Source organism: Hyperoodon ampullatus, assembly GCF_949752795.1.
Source record: "Hyperoodon ampullatus genome assembly, chromosome: 15".
In the NCBI taxonomy this organism is placed as follows: domain Eukaryota; kingdom Metazoa; phylum Chordata; class Mammalia; order Artiodactyla; family Ziphiidae; genus Hyperoodon; species Hyperoodon ampullatus.
The window spans coordinates 37,492,109-37,508,267 of record NC_136928.1 but is presented as its reverse complement, the minus strand read 5'-3'; the positions used below and the strand labels follow the sequence as shown (position 1 = coordinate 37,508,267).

General features: G+C 36.6%; 1 protein-coding gene across 1 annotated transcript in view; it reads right to left on the bottom strand.

Moving 5' to 3' along the window:
* Nucleotides 1-16,159, bottom strand: part of USP34 (ubiquitin specific peptidase 34) — a gene marked incomplete at its 5' end in the record, with an annotated part of 242,243 nt that overhangs the window by 145,819 nt on the left and 80,265 nt on the right. The window contains 2 exons of the mRNA XM_079720517.1: nt 14,454-14,546; nt 14,634-14,715. Of these exons, the coding sequence (XP_079576643.1) occupies nt 14,454-14,546; nt 14,634-14,715 (175 nt within the window). The remainder of the gene's footprint in view (nt 1-14,453; nt 14,547-14,633; nt 14,716-16,159) is intronic.

Genomic DNA, 16,159 nt, shown 5'->3' with positions numbered 1-16,159 from the left:
CTCGATTTGACAATGGTTTCACTTGTATGACACCAAAAACACAGACAACAAAAGAAAAAATATATAATAAATCAGACTTCATAAAAATTAAGACTTTTTTTTTTTTGGCTGTGTCGGGTCAGGTCTTAGTTGCATCACATGGGATCTTCGTTGAGGCATGCGGGATCTTTCGTTGCGGCACGAGGTTTCTTCGTTGCAGCACTCAGGCTTCTCTCTAGTTGTGGCATGCAGGTTTTTTTTTCTCTCTAGTTATGATGTGCAGGCTCCAGAGCATGTGGGCTCTGCAGTTGTGGTGCATAGGCTCCAAAGTGCATGTGCTCTGTAGTTTGCGGCACTAAGGCTCTCTCATTGAGGCGTGCAAGCTCAATAGTTGTGGCATGCAGACTCGGCTGTCCCGCAGCATGTGGGATCTTAGTTCCCTGACAAGGGATTGAACCCGCGTCCCCTGCATTGCAAGGCAGATTCTTTACCACTGAACCACTAGGGAAGTCCCCAAATTAAGACTTTTTTGTGCATCTAAGGATACTTTCAAGAAAGCAAAAGACAACTTACAGAGCTGGAGAAAATATTTGCAAATTACATATCTGTTAAGAGATTAATATCCAGACTATATAAAGTACTCCTAAAACTTAACAAAAACTCTCAAACCACCCAATTCAAGAACAGGCAAAGGATAAACATTTCTGGGACTTCCCTGGGGGCGCAGTGGTTAAGAATCCACCTGCCAATGCAGGGGACATGGGTTCGAGCCCCGTACTGGGAAGATCCCACATGTTGCTGAACAACTAAGCCCGTATGCCATAACTACTGAGCCTGCGCTCTAGAGCCCACAAGCCACAACTACTGAGTCCACATGCCACAACTATTGAAGCCCGCGCGCCTAGAGCCTGTGTTCTGCAACAAGAGAAGCCACTGCAATGAGAAGCCTGCGCATGGCAAGGAAGAGCATCCCCTGCTCGCCACAACTAGAGAAAAGCCCATGTGCAGTAACGAAGACTCAATGCAGCCAAAAATAAATAAATTTTTTTAAAAAGAAGGATAACCATTTCTCCGAAGAAGATGCACAAATGGCCAATAAGCACATGAAAGGCTTCTCAACATCATTAGTCATTAAAATGCAAATAAATGCAAATTATAACCACAATTAGATACCACTTCATAGCTACTAGGATGGCTAAATTTTTTTTAAAAGACATAAAAAGTGTTGACAAGGATGTGAAGTAATTAGAACCTGCCTGTATTGCTGCTGCGATGTAAAATACTGCAGTTGTTACAGAAGTTTAGTGGTTTCTAAAAAGGTTAAATCTAGATTTACCATATGACCCAAAAGTTCTACCCTGAGGTACATATACAGATGAACTGAAAGCAGAGATTCAAACATGTATTTGTACATCCATGTTCATAGAAGTAATTATCTACAATAAACATCCAAAAGGTGGAACTGACTCAAATGTCCAATGATGGATAAATGGATCTAAATGTGGTATATACCTACAATGGAATATTATTTATCATAAAAAGAAAGAAACTTTATATACACTATAACATGGATGAACCCTGAAAAAACTGTGTTTAGTAAAATAAGCCAGACACAAATATTGTATGATTCCATCAAATGAGGTACCTAGAATAGGCAAGTTCATACAGACACAATGTAGGATGGAGGAAACCAGAAGCTCCCTGGGAAGGAGGAATGGAGAGTTATTGTTCAACAGGTACAGAGTTTTTACTGAGGATGATGTCAAAGTTTTGGATACAGACAAATGATGGTTAAAAAAACACTGTGAATGTTATTTAATGCCACTGAACTGTACACTTACAAATGGTTAAAATGCTGAATTACTGGTTAATTATGTTGTATATATTTGTACCAGAATAAAAAATTTTTAAATAAAGGAAAAAATATATGTTAAAGGCCATCAACCAAAAACTCAAAACAAGTTAAAAAGAAAACCCTCATGGGATTAATGAACACCTGAACATGAGAGAAATATTCTACCAACAAAAAATTATAGGATATTATCTTTGTAAAATATTAAAAATAAAAGTTGTTTTTTCAGAAAACAACTACTCTTCACGTATATTACACAGTTCTGATGGAAAACAAAAGAGTGGTTCTAGTAATATGACATTCAATCAAACTCTTCAAGTACAAAGAAATCAGACATCTCAAGCGTGTGTAGAACCCAGAACAAAATATCCATAAATTTCTCTTCAGAGACCGGGGGTGTAGATAATCGAGAGGACAGGACTGCCAGTTGACCTTTGAACTGAAACTGGGGAAGCAGCGGCCCCTCACTACCCTCTGTCATTGAAATATACGTTCGGCCTGCCTGCCATTCCCAAATGGAAGCTACTCCAAGGACATAACCTTGAGAGAGAGTAAGGTGTTGAGACCATCTGGATAGTATTTATGCCTAAACCCAATTAAGGCCTCTCTTATAAACTTGTAAGATTTGACACTTGAGTGCAGAGATCTACTCATCTTGCAGCCACTGAAGACAAGCCTCATATGTTAAGTTCCCTTGCTTATTAAACCTGCCACCTACCAATCTGGAGTGATCTCTGCCTCTTTCTTCAGTTTCTCCCTGACCTCTGTGTACAGGGCCAGTTTACAAACCAACAAGGGAAAACAAAAGTCTACTCTGTGAATTCTACGAGAATAAACACAAATTAACCCTGGAATAAGGAAAAAGGAATGAGAAAAACAGGAATGAAGTTAAAGAATGTGGTAAATCATATACCTAAATACAAAATTAATATTAAACAACTGTGGAAATTATGGTTTATAGTATAGAACTTAAAAGTTACATAACTTGATAAATAAAAATAACATAATAAAAACTGCAAGTGGAGGGCTTCCCTGGTGGCTCAGTGGTTGAGAGTCCGCCCGCCAATGCAGGGGGGACACAGGCTCGTGCCCCGGTCCAAGAGGATCCCACGTGCCGCGAAGCAGCTGGGCCCGTGAGCCATGGCCGCTGAGCCTGCGCGTCCGGAGCCTGTGCTCCGCAACTGGGGGGTGGGGGGCGACGGGACGACAGTGAGAGGCCCGCACACCGCAAAAAAAAAAAACAAAAAAAAAACAAAAAAAGAAAACTGCAAGTGGAAAATGAGAAGAGAAAAATGATGAGAATTTCCTCATCTTCCACAGAGGAAAATCAATCGTTACTGTATTTTAGAATGAAAAGAAACAAACCCACAAAGAAAATGAGCATCAATAATAGGTATGAGGGACTTCCCTGGGGGTATAATGGTTAAGACTCCATGTTCCCAATGCAGGGGGCACAGGTTCGATCCCTGGTCAAGGAACTAAGATCCGTATGCCACAGAGTGCAGCCCCCCCCCCACAAAAAATTACTATTAATAATAATAGATATGAGATTTCAACAAATTTCTGAATGACAGAAATGAATGGGAATACATTTTTAAATGTACAGGTAGAGAAAGCTGTAGCTCAGAATAATTTGTGAGTCAGCTGCAGAGGAGATAGGTTTATCTTCCCACTGTAACTGGGAAAATTTCTGAACTCATCTGAGTACCAGATCTGATGGACAGCAGGAGTGAGATATGAACATGAAATCCTCTGTTTTCTCATTCCTTCCTCTGTTTCCCATTCCCAGGAGTCCATCTGAGAGCTATAATGGAAAAATATTTCACAACACCCAAGAACATCTAGGCAACTTACCAGTCGTCTTCCTTAAGTATGGATAGCAAAGGCATATGGAAAGACCCAACAACGTAAAAGAAAGAATACAGTACAGACAAGAGGTTTGAATATGTAATACAAGGAGGAATCATCATTCATATTAACAGCTCCTAAAAAAGCAGGAATGAATAGAATTCAAATCATAAGATGTAACATAGAGGCAGATACTGCAGCGGCCAGATTACAATTCAAGTACAATCATAACTTCACATGCTAACAGTATGCAATGTCTCATAAAACAGTAATCTAAATGTGTGTACAAATATACATGCAGAAGCTAATAATCGAGTGTATATCAGCATTTCTAAAATTAGTCATCACATAAACCCTTTGAGAATCTGATGAAAATTATGAACTATTTCCCCTCAAAATATACATAATGCACATTTGAAGCAGATGATATTTAAGTTCCTTCTAAATCCTAGGGAATTTTACTTCTGTCATTGAAACATGAAAATCTATTCCCAAAAAGCTATTAGCTGCATTTTAAGATAAGATTATTATCTCAGGAAGTTACATAAATTTATGTATAAGTTCTTCAAATATGGAAAGCACTTAACAATAAATTCCAATACAGTGGAAAGATTCTGAAGTTTATTTTTTTGATGTCCTATGACTAAAAGATTTTATGGTGAAAGGGTATGAAGAGGGAGATGTAGAGAAGTAACTCAGTCAAATCAGAATAATAAGTAACTTTAAATGGCAGAGAAAGTCATTTAAATGTCTAAATGTTTACTGTAACTTTATATACTAGTTTTTATATGTACTGAAAAATTAATAAACACACGTAAAATTTTCACAGTCTACATAAACGTAGACAATAAGTCTCCCACCTATCTCAGGTCACTTCCCCAAAAGCAAACCTGTGAAATTTTCTTGTCTGTTTTTCCAAAATACTTCCAGACAGTCGCAAGTACAAAGAGTACATATACGTGTATGTACACCCCCTTTTTATAACTGTTTTAATACGCAGTGAAAGAATACACTTTGTACTTGCTGTTTTCTCTTAATAAAATAACTACTATTTTAGATAAAATAATAGATATTTAATAAATAGTGTTTAATAAAAATATTTCTTGGAGGTTGTTCCACATGAGCATAATACAGCAACTTCAGTCCTTCTCATGGCCACAGAACATTCTATTAAACAGATTTCCCAAAACTTATTTAACTAGCCCTACAGTGACAGACATTTGTGATCTGCTAGTGTAGTTAATGTTGTATCAAACATCTTCATGTACATGTATCTAGAGGATAAATTACCAGAAAGAGAACTGCTATATTGTTCTCCTAAAGCTATACCACACTCTGGTCAATACAGTGTATTGTTAAACATAATGACAATTACCCAATACATGAAAATGCTATTATGTTAGCTGAACTTATGTTTAATTATAATCAAAGATAAGCATTTTTCAAATATTTATAAACCACTTTTTTTTTTCCCAATCAATTTCCCATTTATCACCTTTGTCTTTTTTCTCCTTGGATTCCAATATAAGAGTTGTGATACAAACAATGAAAAAACCAGCAGCCAATCCAATTATTACTGGGTGAAGTGTGTGTATCAAGTGAGCAAAGTGACCTCAAAAACTTACTCCAGAGGGAAGGAAAAAAAAACTCAGGCAAGACTCTGTACGAAACCAAACAACCCTGGACACTTGGAAGCCAGTTACAGTTGGTGCTCAAATAAAAAGAACTCAAAATGTAAAAATTCCTGATAATTCTAAATCTGTGGTATATTCAAAAGTAAAGCAGTAACAAAACACAGAAACACCCAAATAAAATAACCTTTAAAATATACTTATTTAATCTTGTTAAACTAACTTTTATAGATATTTTAAGTTGATTCAGACTGTATCACAGATTATGCGAGAATTTTTAAATCATTTCCTTATTAGGTTACTTGAAACGCTTGCTAGGGTAAAACACTAAAAGTTTTAATACACTGTATTATTAATTATAAATTTGATGAATTTCAGCTTCAGTAAACAGTGCTTCACTATTCTTAGTTATTTACTCTATATTACTTACCATAACACTGTTCTCATATTTTGCTTGCCTTGCTATGAACAAAATAAAATTTAAAAATCTACTAAAAAGAACATTTTCTGAAAGTTATGAAAGAGCATTTCCTAAGTATTTTAGGATTACTCTGAAATATGAACTGCTTCATTAATGTGTTAAAATGATAATGATGGATAAATAGACAATATTAAATATGAGAAGTTAAACTATATTAAAAAATTACCACAACCAATATAAGGTCTCAAGGCACACAATTATTAAAAATCAAAAATTTGAAAATGCTTAAGTATATAAAGAGTATATATGCAGTGATCATTAAGTATATGGAAGAAATAAAGTATAATGGACGAAAGCAAGTAATATAAAGAGAGAAATGGGGCCTCCCTGGTGGCGCAGTGGTTGAGAGTCCGCCTGCTGATGCAGGGGATACGGGTTCGTGCCCCGGTCTGGGAGGATCCCATATGCCGCGGAGCGGCTGGGCCCGTGAGCCATGGCCGCTGAGCCTGCGCATCCAGAGCCTGTGCTCCGCAACGGGAGAGGCCACAACAGTGAGAGGCCCGCGTACCGCAAAAAAAAAAAAAAAAAAGAGAGAAATGGCTATTTTAATAAAATTAAAATCCTTAAGAATAAGCTTAACATGAAATAAAATCTATACACAAATAACTGAAATGCTGAATGAAACAAAATAAAACAAATGGCATATCGTGTTTTGGATAGGAAGACAACTTCAATTCTCAAAATAATCATTATAACAGTAAAAACAACAATATTTTTAAAGAATAATCAATGCTAAATTCACATGGAAAAATAAGAGACATAAAGATTCTTTTTAAAAAAATAAGGAGAAACAATCAGCCTTGCCAGATAATAAGAAATATTACATAGACACAAGGGGGAAAAAGAAAATACATTAGTATAAAACCAAGGACTAGCAAATGTCTTCTTGATGGGCCAGACAATAAATATTTTAAGATGACAGGTGATATGGTCTCTGTTACAAATATTGTACTCTGCCACTGCAGTGTGGAAGCAGCCACAGACAAAAATATGAAAAAGAATAGGCAAGGCTAAGTTGCAAAAAAACCATTTACAAAATCAAGTGGCCAGCCCACAGGTCATAAGTTTACCAATCTCTGATATACAGATCATGACTAGATATACCAATAGGTCAGTCTACAAAGTCCAGAAATTGACCCAGTCAAGATAAAACTGGTGTCTCAAATCAGTGAGGAGAAGAATTACTGAACAAATGGAATGGGGACAACTATATAACCAAAAAATGGGGGGGAAATGTTGGATATGTACGTGACCCTTTGAACCATGATAAATTCCTATTGGATCAAAGATTAAAATATAAAATTGAAACAAAATGTACAGAAAAGAACTAAAGGGGAATTTTCTTGTAATCTTGAAATGCATTTCAAACCATAACACAAAAGCCACAGGCCATGAAAAATTCAACCACAAGTGTGAAACCACAAACTTGAAACTCAACTGCAAAAACCACCTTAACTAAAACAGCAAGAAGACATCAAAGCAGAATGTAGGCATAACTCATAACACAAACAAAAGTCTGATTTCACTGATATATAAAGATCTCCTACAAAAAAGAAAATAAGTAAAGCAACTGATAAATGGCAAAGAATATAAACATCACCAGAAAAGGAAACAAAAAGGGTTGTTAAGCACAAGATTTTCACCCTGATTCATACAAAAGAAATCCAAATTTAAAACATCAATGAAAACACTTTTCACCCATCAGTTTAGCAAATAAAAAGAAGTTTAAGAACATGATTTAAAAAAAAAAAAGAAAAAAAAAAACATCTAGCAGCCTATTCACTTCTCTGCAGGACTCTCCTCTCCAGCTGGCTCTGGTCCCCTTCCACAAGCTGTGTGGCTGACAAGGTCTTGGTGCTCCAGCCTGATGTCAGGCCTGAGCCTCAGAGGTGGGAGAGACAAGTTCAGGACACTGGACCACCAGAGACCCCCAGCCCTACATATATCAATCGGCGAGAGCTCTCCCAGAGATCTCCATCTCAACGCTAAAACCCAGCTCCACCCAACGGCCAGCAAGCTCCAGTGCTTGATGCCCCATGCCAAACAACTAGCAAGACAGGAACACAAGCCCACCCATTAGCAGAGAGGCTGCCTAAAATCATACTAAGTTCACAGACACTCCAAAACACACCAATGGATGCGGCCCTGCCCACCAGAAAGACAAGATCCAGCCCCACCCACCAGAACACAGGCACCAGTCCCCTCCACCAGGAAGCCTACACAAGCCACTGAACCAACCTCACCCACTGGGGGCAGACACCAAAAACAACAGTAACTATGAACCTGCAGCCTGTTAAAAGGAGACCCCAAACACAGTAAGTTAAGCAAAATGAGAAGACAGAGAAATATGCAGCACATGAAGGAGCAAGGTAAAAACCCACCAGAACAAACAAATGAAGAGGAAATAGGCAGTCAACCTGAAAAAGGATTCAGAGTAATGACAGTAAAGATGTTCCAAAATCTCAGAAATACAATGGAGAAAATACAAGAAACGTTTAACAAGGACCCAGAAGAACTAAAGAGCAAACAAACAATGATGAACAACACAGTAAATTAAATTAAAAATTCTCTAGAAGGAATCAACAGCAGAATAACTGAGGCAGAAGAATGGATAAGTGACCTGGAAGATAAAATAGTGGAAATAACTACTGCAGAGCAGAATAAAAAAGAATGAAAAGAATTGAGGACAGTCTCAGAGACCTTTAGGACAACATTAAATGCACCAACATTCAAATTATAGGGGTGCCAGAAAAAGAAGAGGAAAAGAAAGGGTCTGAGAAAATATTTGAAGAGATTTTAGTTGAAAACTTCCCTAACATAGGAAAAGAAATAGTCAATCAAGTCCAGGAAGCAGAGTCCCATACAGGATAAATCCAAGGAGAAACACGCCAAGACATATATTAATCAAACTATCAAAAATTAAATACAAAGAAAAAATATTAAAAGCAGCTAGGGAAAAGCAACAAATAACATACAAGGGAATCCCCATAAGGCTAACAGCTGATCTATCAGCAGAAACTCTGCAAGCTAGAAGGGAGTGGCAGGACATATTTAAAGTGATGAAAGGGAAAAACCTACAACCAAGATTACTCTACCCAGCAAGGATCTCATTCAGATTTGGTGGAGAAATTAAAACCTTTACAGACAAGTGAAAGTTAAGAGAACTCAGCACCACCAAACCGGCTTTACAAAAGATGCTAAAGGAACTTCTCTAGGCAGGAAACACAACAGAAGGAAAAGACCTACAATAATGAACCCAAAACAATTAAGAAAATGGTAATAGGAACATACATATTGATAACCACCTTAAATGTAAATAGATTAAATGCTTCAACCAAAAGACACAGACTGGCTGAATGGATACAAAAACAAGACCCGTATATATGCTGTCCACAAGAGACACACTTCAGACCTAGGGACACATACAGACTGAAAGTGAGGGGATGGAAAAAGATATTCCATGCAAATGGAAATCAAAAGGAAGTTGGAGCAGCAATTCTCATATCAGACAAAATTGACTTTAAAATAAAGATTATTACAAGAGACAAAGAAGGACACTACATAGTGATCAAGGGACCAATCCAAGAAGATATAACAGTTGTAAATACAAAGCGAAAGAGAGGCATGGACATATATACAGTACCAAACGTAAGGTAGATAGATAGTGGGAAGCAGCCGCATAGCACAGGGAGATCAGCTCAGTGCTTTGTGACCGCCTGGAGGGGTGGGATAGGGAGGGTGGGAGGGAGGGAGATGCAACAGGGAAGGGATGTGGGAACTGATGTATATGTATGACTGATTCACTTTGTTATAAAGCAGAAACTAATTAAAAAAATAAATAAATAAATAAAAATAAAATAAAGATTATTACAAGAGACAAAGAAGGACACTACTTAGTGATCAAGGGACCAATCCAAGAAGATATAACAATTGTAAATATTTATGCACCCAACAGAGGAGCACCTCAATACATAAGGCAAATGCTAACAGCCATAAAAGGGGAAATCGACAGTAACGCACTCATAGTAGGGGACTTTAACACCCCACTTTCACCAATGGACAGATCATCCAAAATGAAAATAAATAAGGAAACACAAGCTTTAAATGACACATTAAATGAGATGGACTTAATTGATATTAACAGGACATTCCATCCAAAAACAACAGAATGTACTTTCTTCTCAAGTGCTCATGGAACATTCTCCAGGATAGATCATATCTCTCTGGTCACAGATCAAGCCTTGGTAAATTTAAGAAAACTGAAATCATATCAAGTATCTTTTCCAACCACAAAGCTATGAGACTAGATATCAATTACTGGAAAAAACTATGAAAAATACAAACACATGGAGGCTAAACAATACACTACTAAATAACCAAGAGATCACTGAAGAAATCTAAGAGGAAACCAAAAAATACCTAGAAACAAATGACAATGAAAACGAGATGACCCAAAACATATGGGATGCAGCAAAAGCAGTTCTAAGAGGGAAGTTTATAGCAATACAATCCTACCTCAAGAAACAAGAAACATCTCAAATAAACAATCTAACCTTACACCTAATGCAATTAGAGAAAGAAGAACAAAAAACCCCCAAAGTTAGCAGAAAGAAAGAAATCATAAAGATCAGATCAGAAATAAATGAAAAAGAAATGAAGAAAACGATAACAAAGATCAATAAAACCAAAAGTTGGTTCTTTGAGAAGATAAACAAAATTGGTAAACCATTAGCCAGAATCATCAAGAAAAAAAGGGAGAAGATTCAAATCAACAGAATTAGAAATGAAAAAGAAGTAACAACTGACACTGAAGAAATACAAAGGATCATGAGAGATTTCTACGAGCAACTATATGCCAATAAAATGGACAACCTGGAAGAAATGGACAAATTCTTAGAAAAGGACAACCTTCCAAGACTGAACCAGGAAAAAATCGAAAATATAAACAGATCAATCACAAGCACTGAAATGGAAACTGTGAATAAAAATCTTCCAATAAACAAAAGGCCCTGGACAGATGGCTTCACAGGTGAATTCTATCAAACGTTAAGAGAAGAGCTAACACCCTGATACCAAAACCAGACAAAGATGTCACAAAAAAAGAAAACTACAGGCCACTATCACTGATGAACATAGATGCAAAAATCCTCAACAAACTACTAGCAAACAGAATCCAACAGCACATTAAAAGGATCATACACCATGATCGAATGGTGTTTATCCCAGGAATTCAAGGACTCTTCAAAATATGCAAATCAGTCAATGTGATACACCATATTAACAAATTGAAGGACAAAAACCATACGATAATCTCAACAGATGCAGAAAAAGCTTTCAACAAAATTCACTCATTTATGATAAAAACTCTCCAGAGAGTAGGCATAGAGGGAACCTACCTCAACATAATAAAGGCCATATATTCCAAACCCACAGCCAACATCATTCTCAATGGTGAAAAACTGAAACCATTTCCTCTAAGGTCAGGAACAAGACAAAGTTGCCCACTCTCACCACTATTATTCAACATAGTTTTGGAAGTTTTAGCCATGGCAATCAGAGAATAAAAGGAATCCAAATCGGAAAAGAAGAAGTAAAACTGTCACTGTTTGCAGATGACATGATACTATACATAGAGAGTCCTAAAGATGCTACCAGAAAACTACTAGAGCTAAGCAATGGATTTGGTAAAGTAGCAGAATACAGAATTAATGCGCAGCAATCTCTTGCATTCCTATACACTAATGATGAAAAATCTGAAAGAGAAATTAAGGAAACACTCCCATTTACCACTGCAACAAAAAGAATAAAATACCTTGGAATAAACCTACCTAAGGAGACAAAAGACCTGTATGCAGAAAATTATAAGACATTGATGAAAGAAATTAAAGATGATACAAACAGATGGAGAGATATACCATGTTCTTGGATTGGAAGAATCAACACTGTGAAAATGACTATACTACCCAAAGCAATCTACAGATTCATTGCAATCCCTATCATACTACCAATGGCATCTTTCACAGAACTAGAACAAAAAATTTCGCCATCTGTATGGAAACACAAAAGACCCCCAACAGCCAAAGCAATCTTAAGAAAAACAGAGCTAGAGGAATCAGGCCCCCTGACTTCAGACTTAAGACTTTGCAGCTATACTACAAAGCTACAGTAATCAAGACAGTATGGTGCTGGCACAAAAAGAGAACTAAAGATCAATGGAACAGGATAGAAAGCCCAGAGATAAACCCATGTACATATGATAACATATGTGCATGTTATGTGCATGTTATGATAATCTCTCAAAGATAACCTTATCTTTGTTAAAGGAGGCAAGAATATACAATGGAGAAAAGACAGCCTCTTCAGTAAGTGGTGGTGGGAAAACTGGGCAGCTACATGTAAAAGAATGAAATTAGAACACTCCCTAACACCTATACAAAATAAAACTCAAAATGGATTAAAGACCTTAATGTAATGCCAGACACTATAAAACTCCTAGAGGAAAACGTAGGCAGAAGACTCTATGACATAAATCACAGCAAGATCCTTTTTGACCCACCTCCTAGAGAAAGGGAAATAAAAACAAAAATAAACAAATGGGACCTAATGAAACTTCAAAGCTTTTGCACAGCAAAGGAAAACATAAACAAGACAAAAAGACAACCCTCAGAATGGAAGAAAATATTTGCAAACGAAGAAACTGACAAAGGATTAATCTCCAAAATATATAAACAGTTCATGCAGCTTAATATCAAAAAAACAAACAACCCAATCCAAAAATGGGCAGAAGACCTAAACAGACATTTCTCCAAAGAAGATATACAGATTGCCAACAAACACATGAAAGGATGCTCAACATCACTAATCATCAGAGAAATGCAAATCAAAACTACAATGAGGTTATCACCTCACACCGGTCAGAATGGCCACCATCAAAAAATCTACAAACAATAAATGCTGGAGAGGGTGTGGAGAAAAGGGAACCCTCTTGAACTGTTGGTGGGAATGTAACTGATAAGCCACTATGGAGAACAGTATAGCCACTATGGAGAACAGTACGGAGGTTCCTTAAAAAATTAAAAATAGAACTACCACATGACCCAGAAATCCCACTACTGGGCATATACCCTGAGAAAACCATAATTCAAAAAGAGTCATGTACCACAATGCTCACTGCAGCTCTATTTACAACAGCCAGGACATGGAAGCAACCTAAGTGTCCATCGACAGATGAATGGATAAAGATGTGGCACATATATACAATGGAATATTACACTCAGCCTTAAAAAGAAACAAAATTGAGTTATTTGTAGAGAGATGGATGGACCTGGAGTGTGTCATACAGAGTGAAGTTAAGTCAGAACGAGAAAAACAAGTACCATATACTAACACATATATATGGAATCTATTAAAAAAAAATGTTTCTCACGAACCTAGGGACAGGACAGGAATAAAGACGCAGACGTAGAGAATGGACTTGAGGACACAGGGAGGGGGTAAGGGTAAGCTGGGACGAAGTTAGACAGCACTGACATATACACACTACCAAATATAAAATAGCTAGCTAGTGGGAAGCAGCTGCATTGTACAGGGAGATCAGCTCGGTGCTTTGTGACCACCTAGAGGGATGGGATAGGGAGGGTGGGAGAGAGACACAAGAGGAAGGGGATATGGGGATGTATATATATACATATAGCTGATTCACTTTGTTATTCAGCATAAACTAACACAACGTTGTAAAGCAATTATACTCCAATAAAGGTGTTAAGAAAAATTTTATTGAGGAGAATAAGGTGAAAGTGGCACTATCTCGCCATTAGCTACCACAAGTAAACCACACATAAGCTTTAACCTGACAATACTACTTATAAGTAGGAATGTATCCTACATAATAGTTTTGCATATGGATTAGCTGACTATTGTAAGTTACTTATTGTAGCATTGTTTATAATAAAAAGGATTGGAAAAAATAGTGCCTATGAACAGGAACTGGTTAAATAAATTATGGTTCATGCATATAATGAAACACTATGCAGTCCTAAAAAAGAAAAAATTGTGTTTTATATATTGATATGGAATAATAATCTCCAGGATAAACTGTTAGTGAAAAAAAGCCAAATCCGTTTAGTATGATACATCTGTGGAAAAGAGGACAGGGAAAGAGAAATGTTAACAACTGGCAATTTATATAGAAAATCTGATGCACCTGAGAGGTTTGGAACTGCATGCACGGGAGACATAGGTAGGAGGGGGAAAATGTATAGCATATCCTTTTACATCTACTTTTTGAAATTTGAACCATATGGATATGTGCCTATTCAAAAAATTAAAGAAGAAAATAGTATAATAGAAAAGAAACATATGAATACAATGTTCAGGACAGAAGCATTGATTGTATAAATTAAAATAATAGGAAAATGTCTCTTAATAAACCAAGAACCTCTAACTGACTGACTCTCATTTCCTTCGATTGTACCAGTAGTACAGTAAGATAAGACGTGGACTCTGAAGCCAGATTTCATAGATTTGATCCCCAACTTTTCCCATGGCATGGTTTCTTTAGCGACAAAATGAGGATAATAATAGAACGTACCTCATAGGGGAGTAAAGAACTTAGAACGGAACGTATACTAAAGAAGCACTTATGTTAAGCTGTTGATATTACCTGTGCTGCAGCCCAAATGCAGTCAATATGCTGAGTACTCAGTCGCCCTTCCGCTGCCAAAAAATTCAAAATCACTTGGCACTGTTTGATAATCTGGAAAAGAAAAACTTATTACAGTTAACTTTTAAAAGCATTCTTCTCTCTTAATAGAGCAGATAAGTCACATATTAGTCCACAAACCTCAATATGTAAATTTGGTCCAAATATATGCTCTACCACATTGTTGCTTATAAGCCAGTCTGCAAGTTCTTTTGCAATGGACCTAAGGTCAAATAATAAAAATAGTTAATACATTTAAAAAAATATTAGTATCAATCTTTCCCATGTCTAAAAGCAGACTCAGTTGAAAATCTAAAACTGTTCACATACCAATTATAAAGAAGTGATTATATACAATTAACTGTTAATAGTACTATGAAGAATAACTGAAACAGAAATACAAGAAATGGTAATACTACCTGAATTTATAAACAAGCAAAAAAAAATCTCAAAAGTTAGGATAACTAACACCAGGTACACAGGTGAGAATACCAAGGGTAACACCTAAAAAGTGATATATTTTCTTACTCAAAGACCTTGCCTTCCCATTTTTAATCTCCACAGTACGCACTGAGGCATTCAGGGAAGGTTTCCCCACATGTCCTCTATGGTAAGATAACATCAGAAAAGTAGGTTACCAAAAGGGTGGGGGAAGAAAAAAAGAAGAATCTCCAAGCCAAATGGCAAGTCTCCTTCCTGCCTGATGTTAACGAAGGTTCTGCTAATGTGATCCTTAAAGTTATCAACTGACTGTTCAGAACACTTGGTTACACTTAGGAACAACTCTTCCTTCATTTCAAAAAGTAAACTTTTTATTTTTGAACAGTTTTAGATTATCCTTCATTTTTTAAAAAGAGCTATCAATTCTTTTAGAGTAATAAATCACTGGCACAGAAAATTAAACTATTATGTTACCAATAAGGTAATGTAAGTTTATCAGTTAATTTGTCTTTTACAGCTTTGAGATATGTATGAAATATAGTAAACTGAACATATTTAAGGTATACGGTTCGATGAATTTAAACTTAAATATACATCTATGAATCCATCAGCACTGCCAAGATAACAAACACATCAACGCAAAGAGTTTCTTTATGCCCCTTTTTAATCCCTCTTTTTCTCAGCTCCCACAACCCACTGCCCAGACAACCAATGATCTGCTTTCTGTTACTACATAGTTTTCATTTTCTAGAACTTCATGTAAAAAAAGATACAGGATGTACTCTTTTATAAAATTTAGATTATTTCACTGAGCATTAAGATTTATCCATTTTCTTTCATTTGTCATTAGCCCATTGGTTCCTTCCAGGTTTGAGCAATTATGAATAAAGCTGTTATAATCACCCGTGTGCAGGTTTTTGTGTGGACATGTTTTCAGCTCCTTTGCATAAATGCCAGGGAACATGACTGCTGGATCATATGGTAAGAGTACGCTGAGTTTTTTAAGAAACTATGAAACTGTCTTCCGAAGTGGCTGTACCTTCTTGCATTCCCACCAGCGGTGAATGAGAGCTCCTGTTGCTCCACATCCTTGGCAGCATTTGGTGTTATCAGTGTTCTGGATTTTGACCATTCCAATAGGCATGTAATGGAATCTCATCGTTGTTTTGATTTGCACTTCCCTGATGAAGGAGGAGCATCTTTGCATGTGCTCATTTGCCATCTGT